Source organism: Gastrolobium bilobum, unplaced genomic scaffold, assembly GCF_033153095.1.
Source record: "Gastrolobium bilobum isolate Gb01-03AN ecotype WA unplaced genomic scaffold, APGP_CSIRO_Gbil_v1 utg1608, whole genome shotgun sequence".
NCBI classification, from domain to species: domain Eukaryota; kingdom Viridiplantae; phylum Streptophyta; class Magnoliopsida; order Fabales; family Fabaceae; genus Gastrolobium; species Gastrolobium bilobum.
Window position 1 is genome coordinate 349,425 of NW_026898739.1, and position 22,908 is coordinate 372,332.

Sequence of the window (22,908 nt, forward strand, 5' to 3'; positions counted from 1 at the left end):
TATTAAGAGAATGTTTGGTAGGTGAATTTATTTTAGATTCCTAGAGAATTGAGATTGAGAATGTTATTTCCCCACATTTGATAGAGGAATTTTGAAAATTTTACCGAAAAAATTATATTCTCGGGATTTGATATTACGAAGCAGATTCTCATTTTAAAATACCACTAAAATGGATGATATTCCTAAAATCCAACCGGGTGGGAAAATACATCAAATTTGTCAAGACAAAAATACCCTTCGCTACCGTCATTTTCTCTATGTTGTTCAACAACTCATCACACCTCTGCAATAGATTCTTCCCTTCCATGTATTCCTCCATCTTAAACCTCTACACCGCAAACAAGTTCATCTCATTCTCATTCACAATTGATCATGATCTGTTCATAAATTAATAAAATTTTGCTCTTGATTTTATATTATAAATGAAATCTCTGGGTTAGATTTACATAGGTATAAAAGATAAAACTCTGCTCAAATTTAGTATGAAAGGGAGAGAAGATGTGTGAATGAGACCTGAGAGAAAGGGGTTAGCTTTAGAGAGAGGAACCCCAGACGGCATTGAAGGCCATAATCCCAACCCGTCCATCAGAACAAACAACCAAGAAGAAGGTGCCTTTCCCTTTTATGTTTGATGTCTTGTTTCTTCTCTTTCTGAATAATACATTTATCAATTTTTTTTTCTTCTTTTTCTATTTTTGATATTCTGTAGCTAAATGCTAAGCAAAATTATATTATTGTGATTATCAATTTATCATTATATAAGGTCAACAAGAAATGCAGTATTACAGACTCGAAATAATTGGGAAGGTTAATTTTGTAAAATTATTATATATTTTAAGGAATATTTTACAATCAACCAAACATAGTATTAAAAAAATTGACTCAAATAAAAGAATGATGGTCGCGTAGCCCCACGCGTGCGATTTTTTTTCCTCTGCTAGGGTTTTCTGGTTCAAGACTTGCACTTTGATGGAGATTGGAAAAGAGACGAAGCTGGATTCGATGGAAGAGGATAGTACAAAGGGTTCGAGAGGTCGGATCCAAACTGAAGAGGAGTTGAATCATCGGTGTGAAAAGAAACCTAACGGTGAACCTATGGATGATCTGACCATGGACGAGGAGATGCAGGAGAAAGGGGAGGGAGTTGTTGTTTCCTCTTCGACCTCCCTTGTACTACCAGAAGGGGCAGAGATGGACCCCAAAGGGAACCCCCCCTCCAGGGTGGTGTCCTATAGAGACAAAATACTGCGATTGAACGGGAAAAGAGGTCTATCTGACAACGAAGAAGAAGATTGGATCACCAAGCAAAAAAAAAAAGAGGAGGAGGCAGATCTGATGGAGGGCCTGACTCAGGATCTCCCTGAAGACCCGCTCTGTCCGAGATACACGTTTTCCATGGAGGAACACAAAGCCGACTGTGAGAAATGGAAGAAAGCATTAATTATCAAGATGCTAGGAAAAAAGATCAGGGTCAGATTCCTTATGTCAAGACTGCAGAGGCTGTGGAACCTGGTAAATACTTATGAGCTCATTGATCTTGATAATGGATATCTCTTATTGTGGTTCCAAGACGACGGTGACTACTGTCATGTTCTTGAGGAGGGCCCATGGATAGTGAATGATCACTATGTGGTCATCCAGAGGTGGAGGCCATTCTTCGATCCTTATGATGAAGAATTCAGAAAGCTTGCAGTATGGGTTAGAATCTCGGGGTTTGCCTATTGAATTGTACGCAGCTAGACACCTCTGGAGAATTGGAAATATTTTTGGTAGAACACTCAAAGTGGACAGGAACTCTCTTCGTAAAAGTGATGTTGGAGACGAAGTTATAACTGAAAGAGCTAGATTTGCTCGGATATGCGTAGAAGTAGACCTTAGAAAGAGTTTCCTATCCAAGTTTATGATATGTAATAGAGTGCTTCAAGTGGGTTATGAGAGCCTTCATCTTATCTGCTTCAAGTGTGGCCTGTATGGTCACAGGAAGGACCAATGTCCTGCGGACCAGGGGCCTTGCAAACATCATAAAGGTGAGGGCTCAAGTCAGGGGAAAGATAGCATGTCTAACCCAAGGAAAGGTGTGACGAAGGAGGAGCAGGAAGATGCCTTTGGGAGCTGGATGGTTGTTCAGAGGCAATCTAGAGGACGCAAATTAAAAGCTAGACCAGTTAAGCAAAGTGGGAGCGAAGAGGGGGTGCAGGTTCAATTGGATGTAACTGGGAGTAATTGTGTTATTCCTCCTAGGAATGCTGAAGAGGTGGTAAATGAAAGTCAGCAGTTACAAGCTCAGAATCATACCATTCTGGCTAATCATGACTGTACTAGTATCTCAACTAGTAAGAAGGAGGTGAGATCCCCTAGCAAGGTTAACAAGGAAGCTTCTCCTGCTGGGGGAAGTTCTCAGAGGAAGCTAAAATCCCCAGAGAATTTTTTGAAGAGGAATTATATGAAGGAGGGGAAAGACAAAACTAAACCTCTTACCAAGTCAGTGGTTAAGAAGGCTGGTGTGGAAAATATTTCACCCAACTCTGTCATTGATGGGCCTTCTAAGGGTCTAAGCAAGAGTAGATCTAAAGGCAAATCAACTCCAGAAGTGAAAGACAGTGCCGAGGGAGGGAATAGCTTAAATGCCAAGAGAGGTCAGGGAGCTATTAGTCTGGTTCCTATGGGATTATTGCTCTCTGATCAGAACGAAATGGAGCTTGAAAATACCCTCATGATGGTGGGGGGATCTTCCACTCAGTAATTTATGTGGTAAGGGTTCTAGGGTTTCCCCTTTATTGCCTTTTATTTCCTTAGTTTTATGTCTGTTTTTTCTTGGAATTGTAGAGGTGTGGGGAAGAAAAGTTTCCCCCTCTCCTTAGAGATTTGAAATACAGGTTTAGAGTCAACATCTTGGCCTTGTTGGAAGTCAGAATTGGAGGCTTAAGAGGAGACAAGATCATAAAGCAATTGGGTTTTCCCAATTATTTCAAGCATGATCCTGTTGGGTTTTCTGGAGGCGTTTGGATCCTCTGAGATGATAAGGAGGTGAAGCTCGAGGTTCTGAAGTCCCACCATCAATATGTTCACACTAGAATTCAGTATCTGGATTCCATGAAGGTGGATCTTGTCATTTTTATTTATGCCAGCCCTAGGAGAATTGAGAAGAAGGTTCTGTGGAATGAATTACTCTCCATTAGTCACTCGATTGATGTTCCCTGGCTTTTATTGGGTGATTTCAATTCTATCCAGAATGGTTCTGAGAAGATAGGAGGGAAAGAGGTGTGTTGGAACAGCATAGCAGAGATGTAGCACTGTTTGTTCAATTGTAACATCAATGATTTGGGTTATAAAGGGCCTGACTTCACTTGAAAACGTGGAAGACTTCATGAAAGGATGGATAAGGTTTGTTCTAATGAGGAATGGAGCATCTCTTGGCCGAACAGATTTATCTCTCATCTTCCCTTTTTTGATTCGGACCACAGGCCTATTCTCCTATACAATGATGGGAAGTCCAGACCGCATGAGCACTACAAGAATTTCAAATTCCTTGCAGCCTGGCTAACTGAGCAAGATTTTAGCAACCTGGTCAGAAAAAACTAGGGAAATAATGAGGAGTGGCTTGCGGCTAGAAGGAAGTTTAAATTGGAAGCTAGCACCTGGCACCAGAATGTTTTCAGGAAGAACATCAGGCAGAAAAATAGAATCTACTCTCGGTTGAAAGGGCTGGAAAGTTACAAGTCTGGATTTTATGACCATAACTTGGAAATCTTACAGAGAGGTCTTTGGAAGGAGCTCCAATCCATCCTTGTTAAAGAGGAACTCACTTGGTTTCAAAGATCCAGGGTCCAATGGTTGAAGTATGGAGACAAAAATTCTAAATTTTTCCACTCTTCTACGGTTGCCAGAAGAAGACATAACAAAATAGTTTCCCTTAAGAATGATCAAGGCATCTGGATTACAGATACAGAGGAGCTGGTTAACATGGATGTATCCTTCTACCAGGAGTTGTTAAAAGTTGAGTAGGAAAGGGATGGAGTCTTTCCCATTCAGGAAGCTTTTCCTCCTTTATCTTATGAAGAGAAATCAGTTCTTGCTAGGAGACCCAGAAAGGAGGAGATTAGAAAGACTATCTTTAGAATGGGTAAGTTTAAAGCCCCTGGACCGGATAGGTTAAGTGCCATTTTTTTCAAAGCCAATGGGAGATTATTGGTGACTCGGTTTGTAAGTTAATTGATGAGATTTTTAGCAACCCTGATAAAGTGAGAGACATTAATGGCACCCTTATTTGCCTGATTCCAAAGAAAGATAGCCCAGCTGATATGATAGACTTTAGGCCTATTACTCTAGGCAATGTTATCTATAAAACTGTTATAAAGATCATTGCTGAGAGACTAAGCGATTTGATGCCCAAGATTGTTTCTCCAAATCAGTGTAGCTTTATTAAAGGTAGACAAGGAGCTGACAATATCATTATAGCCCAATAGATCATTCATTCTATGCGGGCCAAGAAAGGAAGTAAAGGGTGGATGGTGATTAAAGTTGATTTGGAGAAGGCTTATGACCGGTTAAGCTGGACCTTTATTCTGGAGACTTTGAAAGATATTGGGTTCCCTGAATCCATCATTCAATTAATTTACAGCTGTATTTCCACTACTTCTATGAATTTATTGTGGAATGGAGTCTCTACTAAAAGTATAAATCCGGGCAGATGAATAAGGCAAGGGGATCTCATCTCCCCTTACCTTTTTGTTCTTTGCATAGAAAGGATGGCCCACCTCATAAATGTGGCAGTTGAAACTAAGGCTTGGAGACCCATCAGGCTTAGGAAGGATGTTCCCTTTATCTCGCACCTGTTCTTTGCTGATGACATTATTCTTTGCACAGAGGCTAGTCTAAAACAAGCCCATGTTATTAAACAAGTATTGAAAATCTTCACTGAGGCTTCTGGCCAGAAGAAGAGCAGTGAGAAAATAAAGGTGTATTTTTCCAAGAATGTTAGCTTTGGAGGGCCAGAGAAATCAGTGATGCTCTGGGAGTTAAGATCACCTCTGACCTTGGTAAGTACCTTGGGGTACCCTTGCACCATAAGAGAATTACGAATAGTACATTCATATATGTCCTTGAGAGAGTACAGAGAAGACTATCCAGCTGGAATCAGTCGTCTCTTTCTCTAGCTGGAAGATCAACTCTTGCCAAAGCTGTCTTGGAAGCTATGCCAGTATATTATATGCAATCAGCAGTGCTACCAAGTGGGATCTGTAATGAAGTTGAAAAGATAACTAGGAGCTTCATATGGGGCTCTACTAGTGGGCATAGGAAGACTCATCTGGTTAGTTGGAGCAAAATTTGCCAACCTAAGAAAGAAGGGGGATTGGGATTTAGGGATCAAAGAAAGGTAAACAGAGCCTTTTCAATGAAGCTGGGATTTCAGGCTATTATCTAACAATGAGGACCTATGGGTCAAGGTTCTTAGAAGTAAGTATAAGGTGGATGTGAACCCTATTCCTCAACTTAATAGTTGCAGAAATATTTCAACTACTTGGAGGGGAATTCAATGTGTCTAGGACCGTGTCCAAGAGGGATCTGGGATAATTTTGGGGGATGGGACCAACACTGAGTTTTGGCTGGATAGTTGGGTCCCAAATGCTGGAAGATTGATAGATATTGTCATTGGAAATATTCATGAAGAAGCCATGAAGTGGAAGGTGGCAGATTGTGTTGTTGATGGTGATTGGAATTGGAGTTTGTTTAATCATTTTCTGTCAAATGAGATTATTTCTGCTATTACTAATATATCCCCTCCTAGAAGTAATGGAGGACAGGACAAAATAATCTGGAACTTATCTAGTTCTGGGAGCTTTTCAGTTAGCTCAGCTTATAATTTCCTTTCCTCGGACCAAAGGAGAACTATTTCTAAAGATTGGGGCCTGGTGTGGAAGTGGGAAGGGCCACAACGCATCAAATTCTTCCTGTGGCTTCTTCTTGGCAATTCCTTACTTACTAACGCAGAGAGATGCAGAAGACATATGGCAGAGGTGGCCTTTTGTCCAAGATGCCACTCTCTGATTGAGAATACTGATCATATCTTCAGAAGATGTCCTTGGGCTCGTGAACTGTGGAGTCTCTGGATAGAGGCTAGTGAATTAAACTCATTTTTAAGCAAGGATATGGAATTTTGGGTCTGTAAGAACCTTAAAAGATGCAACCAGAATGCTGATTAGAGGCTGAGATTTGGAATTATTTGTTGGTCTATATGGAAAGATAGGAACAACCTGATATTCAATGACAAGAGCAGCTCCCCCCGGGAGATTTATTCTCAGGTTTCTATCTTTGCTAACAATGTTAAGATGGCTAATAATATTTTATCCTCTGCGGGTCTGGCTTTGGAGAGTTACAAAGAAATTTTAGTTTGCTGGACACCCCTTCCTAATAGATGGATCAAAATTAATACGGATGGTTCTTGTTAGTATAATGGTGCTAAACTGACATGTGGAGGGGTCATAAGAGATGACTTAGGTAATTGGATCAGAGGATTTGCCAGGAAGCTGAGTAATGGTACGATTTTAATGGCTGAGTTGTAGGGCTTCATCATAGGTTTGGAATGGGCTTGGGAGCAGGGTCTTAGGCAGATCATCTTGGAAGGGGACTCCTTGATGGCAATTCAGTTGGTGGAAGAAGGTTGTATTAATTCTCACCCTTGTTTTACTCTTGTAAATAGGATCAGGTTACTAATCTCTAAACATTGGGAGGTGGTGTTGAGCCATATATATAGAGAAGGGAATCAGGTGGCTGATTGGCTGGCATCTCAAGTTGATCCCCCTGATTGGAGCACCCTCTGGTTTGTTAGTGCACCCGCGGGGTGTTTAGACTTAGTAGCTGATGATGTTCTAGGCTCGGGTGTTCCTATGAGTGTTAGTCTGTAGTTTGTTTTCCTTTCCTCTGTTTACAAAAAAAAAAAAAAAATTGACTCAACATTTCGAAAATATTTTGTCCTACTAAATAATTTTTTGATAATATTCCCGAAAAAATCACTTTCATATTATATTCTTGGAAATCTCGAGTAAAAAAAAAAATCTTCTACCGTTTCTCCTTAATAGATTCCTTGATCTATTCTCACCATTAGACTTGATATTTGTATACTATTTTTGAGTAACTGTAGTAAATAGTTAGAAAAAAATAGTCTTCATATATTTATTAAGGCGGTTTCCAGTATCGTCCTTATTTAAGTATAAGTAAAGTATTTCTTAGATCCTCAGCAAATATTATGGAGTCTAATTTAATTCTTTATAAAGAAAAAAAAAGTTGACTCATGGTTTCTTTGAAATTCAAAATAGACACATATTAGTTCTTTTTTTTTTTTTTTTGATAACATATATTAGTTCTTTTAATAGACACATATTAGTCGACTTTTTTTTCTTAAGGAATTAAAATGGGCTCCATAATTTTTGTTGAGATCCAAAATGCACTTTACTCTTTAAGTATTTAAAATAGGGGATTAATGTTTCTTGTAGGAGCTAATTTTATTTTCTACACATAAAAAAATGTGAGGTTTATATTTTTCTTTTTTTTTTCTCTTCTCTTCACATGAGTTCCACATATTTTTATATATGTATAGGAGATAAAATTATTTCTTACAATATAAGAAATAATGATCCATTAAATTAGTTGGGGTGTTATGAATTAAATATTACAAAAGTAAAAGAATAGTACTTTTGTGGGGGTACAAATCACTTGGGGCAGAAGACCACTGACATGGTAGTTGTAATCGAAGCAATTTTTGTATTTATTACTAGTAGTTTTGTTTTTTAGTTAACTCTGATTATTTCTTTGAGGTGAGTTGACTCCCTTCAATATTTCAATTCTTTGAGCCGGCTATAAAATTAATCGAAGTGCGAAGCGGATTAAAGTTAAAGATATATAACAATTACATATGCAATTCTAATTTAGAGATAGAGAGAGAAAGGAGAGTCTGAGATGGAATCGAAGGACGATGGCGCGCGTGGAGCGCGTGAGCGCACGGCAGAGGAGGAAGATCTGATCCAGAGAAGCACGAAGCCTAAAGGAGAGGCGATGGTTGATGAGACCATGGATGATGAAATGCTGGAGAAGCAGGAAGCTGGAGCTAGTGAGGGCAACAAAACCATCATCCCTGAGGAAGTGGTGTTCATGCAAGAGGTGCCTGGTAAGAAGTTCGTCTCATACAGATACAAGCTAAACAGGTTAAACGGTGGAGGTAATAACTCGGAGAGCGAGGAGAAAGATTGGATAGCGATCCAACGAAGGGAAGAAGAGGAAAATGGAGGTGAGGAGGATCTGGTCCCTCTCAAAAATAACATATAAAAATCGAACCAAAAACTTTTTCTTTTCGCTTGCTCAACTCTCTTTCTACCAACTAAAATATTATATTTACGAGTAGTTTAACTGTTTATTTTGGGATCTGCCTATTCATTATTTAGTGATGATCTAACGTCCTTGGAGGTGCTTCAATTTTTAAAATTTAAATTGCATATATTTATTTGTCTTTTTCCACCCAAGCATAATCTACTCTTTGGTGCAGATACTCTTGTTCACCTCTTAAAACTAAAATACAAGTTTACAGAATTATAATCATGTTTTTCTATGGCATCCTTAAATATTTCCAGAGCTCCTTGTACGAACACTCATCAATGTACTAGTCATAATATATTGAATGTTAATGACATGTAAATTGAACTATTTTTTGTGTCTAAACTACCTCATTAAATTGAACTAAAATACAACTCAGATTTTGCGTCTCCAGATGTATTAATCAAGTGATGGAATTGGAAAAGTAACACAACAATTAGGGTAAAATTATTACATATTAAATCTTCAAAGACAAGTTTAAAACAAAGGATTGAAATATAGGAGAAGGCTTCAACTTTTGATGCTTGAATATTAGGACATCAAGATCAAGCATATTGTAGTTGGATACTATGGCTTAACTTGAACAACAACTTTTCCAATATTAGAGCTAGAGAATAAGGAGCCTAAGCTATCTAAAAAGCTCTCAATTCCAATATTTATTTTATTCTTGGACTTAACCTTACCCTCTTTTATGTATCCTTCCATATCTTTAGCAAAATCTCCAAAACGATGCCAATACGATGCCAGCATAAAACCCTCCATCCTCACCTCCTTGCCCACCATATTCAGAAGATTCCTGACACCTTCTCTTTCAGTCCAAACCTGCACCAACATTAACTGATTACTACTTGGAAACGTATAAAATAAATTCTTAAGTAAAACATGCGTTATGTTTAAGATGCATTTATGTAACGAAGTGTATTATTATATTTTTATGACCCCAATTCACCTTATTATATTGGGATATCATCCCGCAAAGTGGTATCCTAGCATACTTGTTGACATGGTTAAGTACAGCTTCAAGCATTTTACCTCCAACGTTGTCAAAGTAAACATCAATGCCATCAGGAAAGTACCTGCGAAATTCTAGTTGTAATATTAGAAAATTTACCTAATTTCAAACAATTAAATTAGTTAAATATATTGTTATAAGGATTAAAAAAAATTCAATCTCTCTTAGTGCAAATTTATGTCTCATGACTGTTTGTGAAGTATACTAATTACTTGCTTTAAGCAATCTGAGAGGGAAGGATTTGATAAATTGAAAAAAAGAAAAAAAAATTACTTGCTTAAAGCGGCGTTAAAATCTGATTCCTTGTTGTAGTTGAATCCGTCATCATACCCAAATTCCTCTTTAATGAGCTTCACCTGAGAAACCAACCATGTAAGCTAGTTGAAAAGTAAATTGAAAGGCTATAAGGTAAAAGGAGGAGGACAAAAATGATACTATATGTCTTTTTTTTTTATAGATATACCACTAAATATGTTTTGTATCTCTACATCTTGGGGGTGCTCATGTCCATGCAAAATAATTTTAGTAGATAATTTTATCTCATAATTTACAGTTGGATTCAAAATTTCTTATCATTTAAATTATATTTATAGAATATTATATTAATCCAAAATTAATTAGTATTTCATTAGTATACATTAATTTTAATGCAATATATATGTACTTTTGAAATATATTAAAATAAGTCATTTAATTATACTCTTATTGTTGTACGACTTTTAAATTTTTTTGCATAAACAATTAAGATAATAGATAATTACAAATCAACATTTAGATCAATAAAAATCACATCATATACAAAATTAATAAATAGGATAAGAATTGTTAAGCCCTTGTTAATTTGTTTGCACATGGTGTATTGCAAAAAGGAATGTGCAAGTCTAGAGATGCTAATTTATGGGTTTTGAAAATGGGTTTAATATTTGTCTTTTTAAAGCACACAACTTGTGTATTTTTAGTAGGTTTACAGTATGTCTTACCAGTAAGACATGGTTATAATACGAAAAGTTGCTTTTTTCACTTTCCACGCCAAATAATATGACTAAGAAGAGAAAAAAAATCGTATTATAACTACATATATCTCTTACATGTAAGATATAGTATAAAGCTACTAAAATAACATAACAAAACACATATTTTTCCCTTTGAAAATACATAAGGTGTGAGGGAACAATATGTTCGTATTTAAATTTGACCGCGATTGATTGCTTCTGGTCATTGAGCCATATGGAAAATGAAATTGGGCTCGAAACATCTATTGATTACGACAGCAAAAGAGGAATCCTGCAAGTTCCATTTTGTTTCCAGCCCAAGACGGGACCATGCCAGACAACTAGGTGTGGGCTCGGAAGATGGGCTTCGTATCAATAATTTGTTTCAAGTTTACATTTACCGGAAAATAAAAATGACAAAAACTCTTTCAATTGATATAAGAGATTAATACTTCTCATGTTACACGATATAATATATCTCCTATCCATACATAAAAAAGTGTAAAATCCATATTTTTTTTTTCTCTCATCTCTTTACATGGTCCCCACATGGATCTTATACACTTTTATGTTTACGTAAGAAATAATTTTATCTCCTATAACATGAGAAACATTATTCATTTACTATAATTGGAGAAGAGAACAATTAATAATGGCCTTCATATATATATATATATATATATAGGAAGAGATCTTCCGACTTTGGTGTAAGACTTAAAAATCTTGCTCCTAATTTTAATTGTTGATTTCGGTCAATCTAACTACTATCATTTATTTAAAATGAATTAATTAATTAATATAACTCAATGAACTATAACCGTTAAATTGATGAAAATCAACGGCTGAGATGAACAATAAGACTTCTAAGTTACACTGAGTCAAAAGATCCCTATATATATATATATATATATATATATATATATATATATATATATATATAAGGATTTTAAACAATATGTTTTGATTGGTTTAATTAATAAAAAAATTCAGTTATGTTTTGGTTTAATTAATAAAAAAATTCAGTTATGTTTTGATTGATTTAATTAATTAATTTAAATATTTGATTATTTAAATGAAGTTAACCGAACAATATATGATAAGAAATAAGGAAAAATATTTGTCCTTTTAGAGGATATAAATCCTAACCGTTGATGACGAGAATTAACGGTTAGGATCTAAAATGACACAAAGTTATATCCTTTAAAAGGACAAATATTTTTCCCTAAAAAATAATAAGAACAAAAAAAAAAGTTTATAACATGAGCTATCTTAAATTTTTAAAACAAGAGGTAAGATATTCATACTATCACTTTTTCTACTACCATCATCTTACTACCACTCTCGTTATCATTGGATTCAAAAGTTATTTTTCTTTCCTATCTCTTCATTTAACGTTTTCTCTAATACAACGGTTATTAGAATGGTAATGGAGTGGTAGAAGAAAAAAAAAGTAGTATGAATATTTTCACATTAAAGAGATACTGAACTACATTTTCTCATATTAAAATTTCACATAATGTGAAATTTTTGTATTTATCTTTTTCTTCACATGTAATAAATAGGTGTGGTTCAATTATCATTAATGAAGAAATTGATAAATTTAAAAATATCACATTACCATATTATACCAATTTTTTAATAAATGATTATATTAAATTTTAGGGATAGGGTATTCTACATATCCTTATTTTACCTACATTTGTCTACCCCTCTCAACACCATTAGATTATAATCTCATATAACGGTGGAGATTTACGAGATAAAATAAATTTTTTTATCCCTTTCTTTTTCCTTACTGTCTCGCACCCTTTCTCTCTCCTGCCCTTTCTCTATCGACGAAAGACAGATGATGAATTAAAACTCGCAACAAGGTTTTATGTTTGTTACTAGAACTTCTGAAATAAATCTTTGTTTGTCAACAAAATGCAAGAATTATTTCCAACAAAAATTTATTTGACCCTTTCTAAGTCATACTATTGCTGAAGCGTACTAACGTTCGTACAATTTTAGTTGCTGAAGCGTCATTGAAGAGAGAGAAAGCTAAGGATTTGGTATTCGAATCACTGTCATACTATTGGCATCTTGGACATCAACCACGTTCAACAAAACTATTTTACAAGAGTCGTAAAAATAGAGTGAACAAAAAATCAATTCAAACTCACAAGGAATTTTGATCCTATGTGCTTCTCTGTCATTGTCTTCGTCAATAGAGAAAAAGGATGGAAGACACTGAGGGGGAAGAAAGATATAAAAGGACTTATCTTTTCTCGCGAATCTCCTCCGTTGAAGGAGATTATAATCTAACTATGTTGAGAGGAGTAGGCAAAGGTAGACAAAATAAAAATAAATAGAATAACCTATATCTAAATTTTAACATGAGAGAATTTCTTTCTACAAATACAGTGCATGTAGGGCCAACAATGAAAAGGGAGTAAAGAGAAGAAAAAAAATGTTGATATGTCAAAAAAATAATTTGTGTAAATAACATTGCCAATAAACAAAGAACAAAATATCTCAAAGACTTGTGCATTTATTTATGGATTTTAATTTTCTCATGTCATATGAAAAAACTCTTCTCATGATGTGATTCAATTTGATGAGTCTTACATTTATTAAAAAAAAAAAAAAACTTTACACACAAATTGAAGGGTCATAATATAAAAAATATCTTCTCATGCAATATGAGAGTATTTTTCCCATTATTTATTTGTTATTTATTAAGAACTAAGAGCTGTTTTTGTCCGCAAACTGCACGTTGCCAGTTGACATAGACTCACATGCTTTCAACGTGCAATGTGAACAAATAAATAATGTGTGTTAGCCATTAAATAAAAGTATTGAAAAGATACCTTCTCATCTGAGCCAGTACTTCCGATGACCCTACAACCACGGATCTTAGCTAACTGGCCAGCACTCATACCAACCGCTCCGGACGCAGCAGATATGAACACATTTGAGCCAGGCTTTGGGTCTCCCAGAACCTCTATCCCAACCCATGCTGCAAACCCTGGTACTCCTGTATTACAACAACCCACCACAACATGTATCACATATATAATTTACATGGTTACATTTGTTATCCACTAAACAATCTCATATTACTGTGGAGCAGAAGTTAATCTCATGCTACTTCTCACATAGAAAAATGAGTCTAATTTTTATTTTATTTTTTATAAAAAACGGTGAAGCACACTATTATTTGTCTTAGCAGAAAACAATTTCCATTGCACTAACAGGAGAAGTGTGTATATATATATGGGATATATTTTTTTATGTTATAAGAAAAAAAACTATCTCATGTTATAGAAATAAAAGTATAAGTGGAACCCACAGGTAAGAGGAGAGAGAAAAAGAGTGGTGAGACACAACCTCTTTTTGTATGTGTAGGAGAGTTGTTTATCTCATATAAAATGAGATAAACATAACCCTATATATATATATATAAAGGATATTGTAACAATTAATTAATGTTACTATCGATGTTACTACCAATTAATTTTACCGTTAAACCGATTATATTAATCCAACTGTTATATTTATTTACATTTTTGTATGGTTATGATTCCCCGTATTTAATACTTTATATTTATTTTTACCTTTGTAAGGTTATGATTTTTCATATTTAATGTTTTCACATTAAATATATGGAATCAAAATTATACAAAGATAAAAATAAATATAACTGTTGGATCTACATAATCAATCTAACGGTGAAATTGATTGATAGTAATATTAATAATAACACTAATTGATTGTTAGAATATCTTACTTCATATATATATATATATATATATATATATATATATATTTATTAAAGACAAAAAATAAGCATAGAAAACCAACCTAAAGAACTTAGATAATCTGGCAATGAAATCCCACTTGCTGCATCAATTTTTCTAGGTATCTGAGAAGCGGGTACGGTACAATACTCAGCTACAGGAGCAGATGGAACCAAAACAAGATCCCCCTCTGTATATTTACTGTCTTTTGATCGTATTACCCTTCCAACTGCAAATGCTGTAATCACCTGCAAATATTCCCATATAATAAAAATAAATTAAAAAAAAAAAAAAAGTTAGGCATGAGTATAAAACATAATTACTTGTGCCACTGTTGTGATTAGTACATAAATATAAGTATGTAGAATAAATAAATATACCTGATTAAGCTGATATTGTTGAATGAAAAGGCCGTCGAGGGTGCCAGTGAGCATGGTACGAAGGTATGGGTCAACGGAGAGAAAGAGAGTCTCAAGGGCAACATGTCCTTCAGGGATTGAATCAGAGGCCAATGAGAGAGTCACCGTTCGGAGTTTGAGATGATCAGAGGTTGGAACACCCTCGGGGGAATATGCAGCTAAGTACCATTCTCTGCTTTCAACCACCCACTTGTTATCTTCAACTACGCCTGCCATGGTTTCTAGTTTTAGTGCTACTACTTCATTCAACTGCAATGATTTGATTCACATATGAGTACACTTCTTTTATAAAGGGTTTTTGTTAAATTAAAAGCATAAAACAGATATTTTTCTACCTCTGCGCCAATGGTTGATTGACATATGGTTATAAATATTGAAAAATATCACGTTTGGTTCAGATTTTTTCAAAAAATACTAGGCAAATAGGATAGATGGAAAAATGAATTTTGTGTTGATTTTTGGATGAAATTCACTGTTACAGAATACCACTTGAGATGTGATATTTTGAGATAACTAGGGAAGTGAGAAAACAGGTGCAAAGTTTTTCCCGAACGTAGATTTTGCATATTTAAATAAATTTCTCTGGTAATATTTCGGTCAACCAAACAACTTTTTTTACATTTTCCTACCAAACTCACTCTCCAACTATTTTCCTATCAATTACATTTTCCTAGTAAAAAAAAAAATTTCCCGAACCAAACACTACCTTAAGCTATTCACCAATTTTTTTTTCAAAAGAAGGCCTAGTCAAAAAAATAGAATTATATTTTTCATACGCTAGAAGGAGGGCTTGAACCTCCGACCTTGTGGTTAACAGCCACACGCTCTAGCCAACTGAGCTATTCCAGCAACTGATACCTTCATTAATAAATATTTTATTCAACATTTAATGTATTTGTACAAACCAATTTGTCCAACCCAGCCATTGACCTGGTTGAAGTAATGAGTCACTAATCAATCGCATGACTCAATAAGTATATGCAAGTCTATAATTTATACTCAAATACATGTAAGAAAAATAATACCAATTTTAATATGAAAATATAATAAATCACATATCATTGTTCAATAAAAGATAAAAAAAAAAAAAATACTTGTGACTAGGGATGTAAATAGGCTAGGCTTTGGCTTAAATATGTCAGGCCTGTGCAAAAAAACATTGGGTATGGCCTGGCCTATTAGCCTGTGCAGGCCCCAAATCACAAGTCTGGCCTGACCTATATTTAAAATTAAAAGATTGGCCTAGGTTTGTTAGCCTGTTTAAGCCTATTAAATATTCAACAATTAAAATAATAACTAAAATAATATTATTTTATTATTCAAAATTATTAAAATAATAATTTTATTATTATATCTTAAATAAATAATATGATATAGGCCGGCATGTAGGCTTATAGGCCTGACAAATACAAAAAAAAAGTCTATGGCCTGTTTTCTAAATAGGTTTTCTTAAAAGCCTATGCCTATTCTATTTTACTATTTATAATAGGCCAAACATGGCCTAATATAGGCTAAGTCATAGGCCCCTGTGGGCCGGCCTAGCCCATTTACACCCCTACTTGTGACACTGATGCTTCAGGTTTAGTAGACGACATCTCTATGCCTATAAATTAGATCAAAATTTCTTGCATAGTGCATAACCAAGATAATATTAACGTTGTAGGTAGATAACATATGTAAGTCAATGAACCATAAATCACACAAATATTTCAAAAGATAACAAGTCATCAGTGAATTTAAAAAAATATCGTTTATGATTTTTTTTTATGAATTGTGTCGGGTCATCAATTTTCTCAAAAAAATCGACCGGATCGCACCGATTCTATTACTGGACTGATTCAAGATAAAAGTCAGACTGATCATATAATCAATTTACCGATTTTCGAATCAACCCGACCGATCTGATTTTTTCAACATTGCTACAAAATGTTTTCCATAAAGTTATATGGTCAATTCCAGTTTAAAATAGCATGCTTGCTACTTAGATGCCATTGTGATTTTTAGGCCCTTCTGCAACATTAAGCTTCATTAGAACATAGTGGTAGCCAAATTTTGAGTTTGGCCAATGAATCAATTTTTTTTAGAATAACAAACTTTCTTGATTATGTTCGGAAAATGACCAATGGAACCTGGAGCGTTGAAAAGCACATTCGTTAAGTTTCATAGTACTGCCACTCCATTCTAAAGTTAAACAAAAGTAGAGTTGAGTTAATTTAATTATTATTTTTTTAAATGTGAAGTTATTTTACTAAATTAAAAAGTATACTAATTTTTAAAGGAATTTTTATAAATGTCAATTGTTGAATAAATAAAGTACATATTGGCAACATATGACCCACATGAAGCGACGCAGTAAAACTAAAAGCACATATAGACAACATAAGGCAATTTAGATAGACACAAGGCAATTTGCACCAATCATAAGGATTAACTTTAACCGAGAGATTGTTCAAACGACAGAATTAAAGAATTTACAGCTAAGTTGATTACTTCACAAAGGTTATTTTTAAGTTCTATTCACATGGTTGCCGTTTGTGAATATTTCACACCAATATCCCAAATGTGTTCTCCCCGCTGTAAGTCATATACAGGAATCCATCTTCATCCTTATTTTCCTCATATATTGCAGACATCATAGCCGCTGCATGAACAGAAAATCCACAACTCAATTCACAAAAATTAGATACGAAGTTAACCACTATAAAGCAAATAATAATAATAATAAAAACAACAGTAATAATAATACATATATATTACCTGTAGGCGGTAAAATGTTCTTGACAAAAATGAAGATGGCCTTCTCAGGACTCAGTTTGATTCTCTTTCGCACCACATACACGAACTGGCCAACGGTTAGATCAGCAGGAACCAGATACCTACATTTCATCCAAACAATAACATATATCATAAATAAAGAGGGGAAAAAAATAAACACATGAGTGGAGGAGAGTAGTATCAGCAATTGATAATAAATAGAACATTCAGAAGCTTGTCCGCATTCTAAGTAGAATAATAATTTCATGCATCTAAAATTACTGTTGTCACAGGCAAATGAAAGCATAGACCATATTAAATATGCCCATATCCACTAAAGAACCATGTTCCACAGCCACTTTTGCTACTTATTTTCTCCACATTCAAAAAGCATTTTCCAAAATCAATTTTTCTTTAATTTTGGGAGGGGGTGTGAACAGGGCAAGGGAAAGTCATCCAACCTCCTATATTTAATAATGAAGGCTGTTGTACTAAAGAAAAAGGCTGTTGGAGAACAATAAATAATAAGCATATGTAAATCCAATCAGAACAAAGACTGCATGTATACGTAACTTCAATCCATATTTTCAACATTACCTTCAATTGTTATCACTGAAGCCTAAACCAAAATCCTAAAAAAAAATCCCTCTTTCACTGTTAATCAAATTAGATAGTTTTTACATCTTCCAGTGATGAAACCTATAAGTGGGATTTCACATTAATAGAACAATAAAAAGCATCTACCAATATAATCAGCTTAGTATTTTTTCGAATTTGTTTTATAATTGGGTTTTGTTATATTCTTTAACGTAATTAACCAAAAAAAAAAAAAGAACACAAGGCTTCTGCCTCAGTTTACCATGTTAAAAAATAAAAATTATTCAACAGTTTGTCCATCTAACTTTTATCCTCAATTCAACCAGATAGAAGTAGAAGCCATAAGGTTTGCAAGTTCAGGAACGATTCAGTTAGACGCCACAAATGGAAAAGCAATTAAAATTTAGCAGTCTCCAAATACATTCCATCCCAACCCCAACAATAATATGACCACAATGGCTCAAGTCCAAGTCAAAATAAGAGTCAATGTTTTCAAACTTCAATGAAAAAACGTAACTCACATCAAAATTTCAACCAGGTAAAGCATGATAAACTTAATGAAGAAAGTAATTATCGAAACAGATACTAATTCTTGAGAAGAAAATCAGAGTTCATAAACTAAGCCAATATTCACGATTTCTATGTAGGAAAAATAGAAGAAACTGACTTTTTCTTATCAATATCAGGAACATCACTCTTCTCAGCCCTTTCAACAATTACCTACACCCAAAAGATCAACCAAATTAATAATCAATAAGCAAGATTATCATGATATACACACACAACAGGGAGAAGAGGGGGGATCTTACTGGAATTCTATCAGGATACTTTTCTCTTATGCGAGCTGCTTCAGCCTGCCTCCTTTCTGCCACATAAAGTTTGTTATACAAATAAGAGAACATAATTTGTTAGTAACAGATACAAAAGTACGAGTTTATGTGCAGTAAGGCATGATGTTTAGCTTTAGCGGATACTTTTTAACAATGTAATAAACAAATCAGATCAACTGTTAAAAAAGAAAACATTGTTTTAAGTTATAACTCACGTATCAACAACTAACCCCCATTCACAGGAAGTAACACATTTGATCAGCCAACCAAAAAAAAAAAGAGAGAGTAATTTTTAAGCTATATTCCTTAGGTCATCATTATTTACACTAAGGTAAATGGAGAGATTTTTTTTTAATAAAAAATAAAAAGGCACAAGAAATTACCACTTAAATGAACAGAACTTCGTATCCTTTTTATATCCCAAAATTACAACAAAAATAAAACAAAAAAGGTGTCTTGACATTTCTCTGATACCACAAAATTCAAAAGCCCTTGACCATTACCCAATAATCCGAAGCATAAAATCAAGTAATTGGCGTTATAAAATATACTATTCAAAGCAAACCAACAAAAGGAAAATTGGAGAAACAGGAAAAAAAAATAGAAGAAAAATGGGAGAAACCAACCAAGAGGGTGTTCCATCTTGAATGAACTCTTAGCCATGGCAATAATTCTGCAGCAGAAAACAGGGGAGAAAAAGTCCTAATTAGGAAGTTAGGGTTTGCTGCGAGGGGCAACGATGATCAAACAACGAAACGAATTAGATTCAGAAAACGAAAAACGGAAAGAAATTTGAAAGTGACAAAAGGAAAATAAGAGATTGCTTACCAAAGTGGTGGAAAGAAGAGCGAAGACAAAGAGAGAAGAAAGGAAAGCAAAGGAAAACGTTTCTTTTGTTCCGTGTTCTTTACGCTGGGACACTTGCCCTGTAATTGAGAATTGGGAAACAGGGAAAGGCCAAGTTAAACAACACCGTTTCTTAAAACTTTTGCCAACAGATTATAGTTAAAATGTTGGGAAATGTGAGTGTCATGTTACATGACACATCTTGTGTCATGTAATAGGCACAAAAAGGTGTGGATCCCATTAAAAATAAAAATAAAGAAAAAATAAAATTAAGGTGTGGATCCTACATTTTTGTGTCTATGGTATGACATAAGATGTGTCATGTAACATGACACTCACATTTTCCTAAAATGTTTATTATTTGTCACATCATATTATAACGGAGATTATACTTACTACTTCTTATTCTTACTACATCATATTATTGGGTCATAGTTATATTAATATAAAGTTGTTTATTGAATTTTGAGTAATGACTTATGTGATATTTGTTATATATACAAATATAAATATATATATATATATATAATTTTATTTCTTGACCTTAAGTAGTAAAAATTTTATGTTTTATCTCGTTTCTTCGATTTACGTTTCTATCATTCCCTTACATTTCTACGTAAAAACTCAATTTTAACAACATTACTGATAGTTGAAGACTAGAGGCGGGAGATCACATCTAGTAAACCTCTTCCAACAAAGTCTTCTTCCTACACACGACTAGAGATCAAACCTCTATCAACATACTTAAGAAACTCAATTATCTACCCACTATGCAAGACCGACATAAGAATAATAAGTCTTATATCAAATTTTAATTATTGATTTACTTGTATCTAACAATTTATATTCTAATAAATTAAAATCATTAAATATAAATAAAATCAACGATTAAGATTACAAATATAATTTACACCGATATAAAATGTTTTTGTGATCGAGTTTTTTCAACTAACCAAAATTTGAATACCAATCATAAACAATTTTTAAAAAAATATATATAAAAGAATTCCAAATACATGTAACAGCAACATTGAAATTTAATTGTAATATCAATAATATACAAGATTTTTTACATTAATAAAAAAGTTTACTCAACTGATCCAATAAAGTTTTGTATTTGCGTATGGATCTGTACCTCTACCTCCTACATTTTAAGACGATGCTTTAAGATGTGGGAATCAAATAGTTTATCTTTCCTATCATTTTCCCTCACCCAAAAAGAGCTTGACTCTCGTAATAACCCTTATCTGAACAATTACATTCTTTTAATAAGTGGCAGACCTCCGACTTTTTAGGATCAAGCGAAAATAAAATATCAAAGTAAGTGTTATTAAAATTAATAAGAAGGGATAACTATTACAAGTGTTTTTGAAAGAGAGGTTAATTATTAACATTAATAGTCTATAATCATTAAAAATATCAATTTATATATAAATAAAAAAAATCGAAGTTCCTCCTCTTCGGTTCGTTGTTGCTTTTAATAATGTTTATAATATATGATTGAGGGATTTAACATTATATTAACAATGGGTCAGAATTATTTTATACCAATATAAGTTATATTTTTAATTTTGATCGTTAATTTTATTTATATCTAACAGCTCTGATTTATTAGACATATTATCCATTAAGTGCAAGCAAATCAATGGTTAAAATTTAATATAAGACTTGTTATTCTTATATTTGTGTTAAACGTGAAATTGCATTTTTTTTTAAATTAAAAAGCTATGTTAAATATGCTTGATCATTTCAATGTTCCTTGTCCATATGTATCACAGAATAATCATTTACGTCTCCTTCGAAGTTTGTTTTGGCTATACCTGCAGGAAGTTTTACGAGTCACAACCTTCTTCTGAAGAGAATAATTCCAGAACAAAAATGGCAATAATTGCTTTTCCATTTTTTCAGTGTTTTATCTTTTTACGCAATTTCCTTCATTGGTTGCTTTAGTCCAGTTTCTTCTTGACTATGAACTATTTTTGTACTCAACTAAAGTTAAACTCTTAAACATAAACTGTATTCCACAAGTATGGGTGTTAACGGGCCGAGCCGAACCGAACTTTGGTCTTAAAAGGTTAAGTCTGTGATTAAATGTGTCGGCCTTACCAAGCCTGTTACCTGTTACAAATATAATTATCGGCCTGTGGCCTGCCTTATTTACAAAAAATAAAAGCCTAATTTCACCTGTTAGCCTGTTAGAAAAAAATAAGAGAATAAAAATTTATCCAAACAGAATATACAATCAACAACACTAGTAATTTCATAAATATTCATAAATTCAATGTATATCGAAACAACATAATCTAGAACAAAATCATTCAAAAAGTATGTTTAACTAATAAAATAGGAGTGAAATGCATTGAGAGGAGAGAGAGGACTATTATAAATAGTATAAAAAATATAAATACAAATAAAAATTAATAAATGAGTTTTTGAATTGGAGCCTGAGGTCTTTTTTACTAAACGAGCTTTTATACAAGTCTAAACTTAATTCCAACAATCAATATTAAGCATATAAGCATGAGCCTTCACGAGCCGAGCCAAAGGCCTCTGAAAGACTGTAGCTCGTTTATCACCCATATTCACAAGGATAAGTGGGTTTTATTTCTTTGTTGGAGGATGGGAAATTGATCGAATGTTTGGTGAAAGGAGAGTGGGTTGTACCTGAAACAACTCGAAATTGTGTGTGTGTGTGGTTGTGGGGAAGGGGGTGGATGGGCTCAACCTTGAAAAACAAAAAAAAGAGAGGAGAAAAACTCCTAAATACGACATTAATTCAATTTCTTATATATCAACTACCGTTATAATTATTTGATTGAGGATGGGGAACGGAATTGAACTAGGTTGAGACAAGTTTTTTATGAAATAGACGAGCTGTTTTTAGGGTTGTGCATGGGTCGAACTGAACCGATTTTTTTGAAAAATTGAACCAAATTGGTTTAAGAGGTTTGGTTCTGTTCAGTTCAAAACTGGTTCGGTTCGAAAGTGATTCGGTTCGGAACCGGTTCGGGTCGACCCTCTTTTGAAAAGAAAAAAAATTAAAATTTTAAAAACTAACATTATAAAAATCAATTTGGTTCGGTTTGAAAACGGTTCGGTTCGGTTCGGTTAGGTTCAAAATGGTTCGGTTCTTAAACTGGTTTAAAAATCGGTTCGGATCTTGAACTGATTCTAAAAACCGGTTCGGTTCATGAACTGATTTTTAAAAATCAATTATTTTAAGGGGCGGTTCGGTTCGATTCATGGTTCGGTTCGATTTTTTTGTTATTTTATACATCCCTAACTGTTTCACAAGTTTAAAATCTCTTGACG

At 33.9% G+C, this 22,908-nt stretch overlaps 2 protein-coding genes and 1 non-coding gene across 5 annotated transcripts; all 3 read right to left on the reverse strand.

The window, feature by feature from the left end:
* Window positions 1-8,810: 8,810 nt before the first annotated feature.
* LOC133283739 (2-alkenal reductase (NADP(+)-dependent)-like) lies at window positions 8,811-14,807 on the reverse strand. Its single transcript, XM_061480648.1, has 6 exons — window positions 14,531-14,807; window positions 14,215-14,398; window positions 13,221-13,387; window positions 9,653-9,735; window positions 9,317-9,443; window positions 8,811-9,189 (listed from the first exon to the last, which is right to left on the reverse strand). Exons 1-6 carry the CDS (start codon window positions 14,783-14,785, stop codon window positions 8,935-8,937), a joined length of 1,071 nt encoding a protein of 356 aa, XP_061336632.1. The 5' UTR covers window positions 14,786-14,807; the 3' UTR covers window positions 8,811-8,934.
* A 537-nt stretch (window positions 14,808-15,344) lies between these two features.
* On the reverse strand, window positions 15,345-15,418 carry TRNAN-GUU (transfer RNA asparagine (anticodon GUU)). The gene has a single exon. It is a non-coding gene; the product is annotated as a tRNA-Asn (tRNA).
* Window positions 15,419-16,965: 1,547 nt separating this feature from the next.
* On the reverse strand, window positions 16,966-19,718 carry LOC133283740 (autophagy-related protein 8C-like). Of its 3 annotated transcripts, none has more exons than XM_061480650.1 (6): window positions 19,579-19,718; window positions 19,377-19,423; window positions 18,730-18,785; window positions 18,588-18,640; window positions 17,327-17,445; window positions 16,966-17,210 (listed from the first exon to the last, which is right to left on the reverse strand). In XM_061480650.1, the coding sequence occupies exons 2-6, from the start codon at window positions 19,411-19,413 to the stop codon at window positions 17,113-17,115; spliced, it is 363 nt and encodes a 120-aa protein (XP_061336634.1). In that variant the 5' UTR covers window positions 19,414-19,423; window positions 19,579-19,718; the 3' UTR covers window positions 16,966-17,112. The 3 variants fall into 3 exon arrangements, with proteins under 3 accessions (XP_061336634.1, XP_061336633.1, XP_061336635.1); XM_061480649.1 differs by having other exon boundaries at window positions 19,377-19,474; XM_061480651.1 differs by having other exon boundaries at window positions 19,377-19,452; window positions 19,579-19,707.
* Window positions 19,719-22,908: the final 3,190 nt, after the last annotated feature.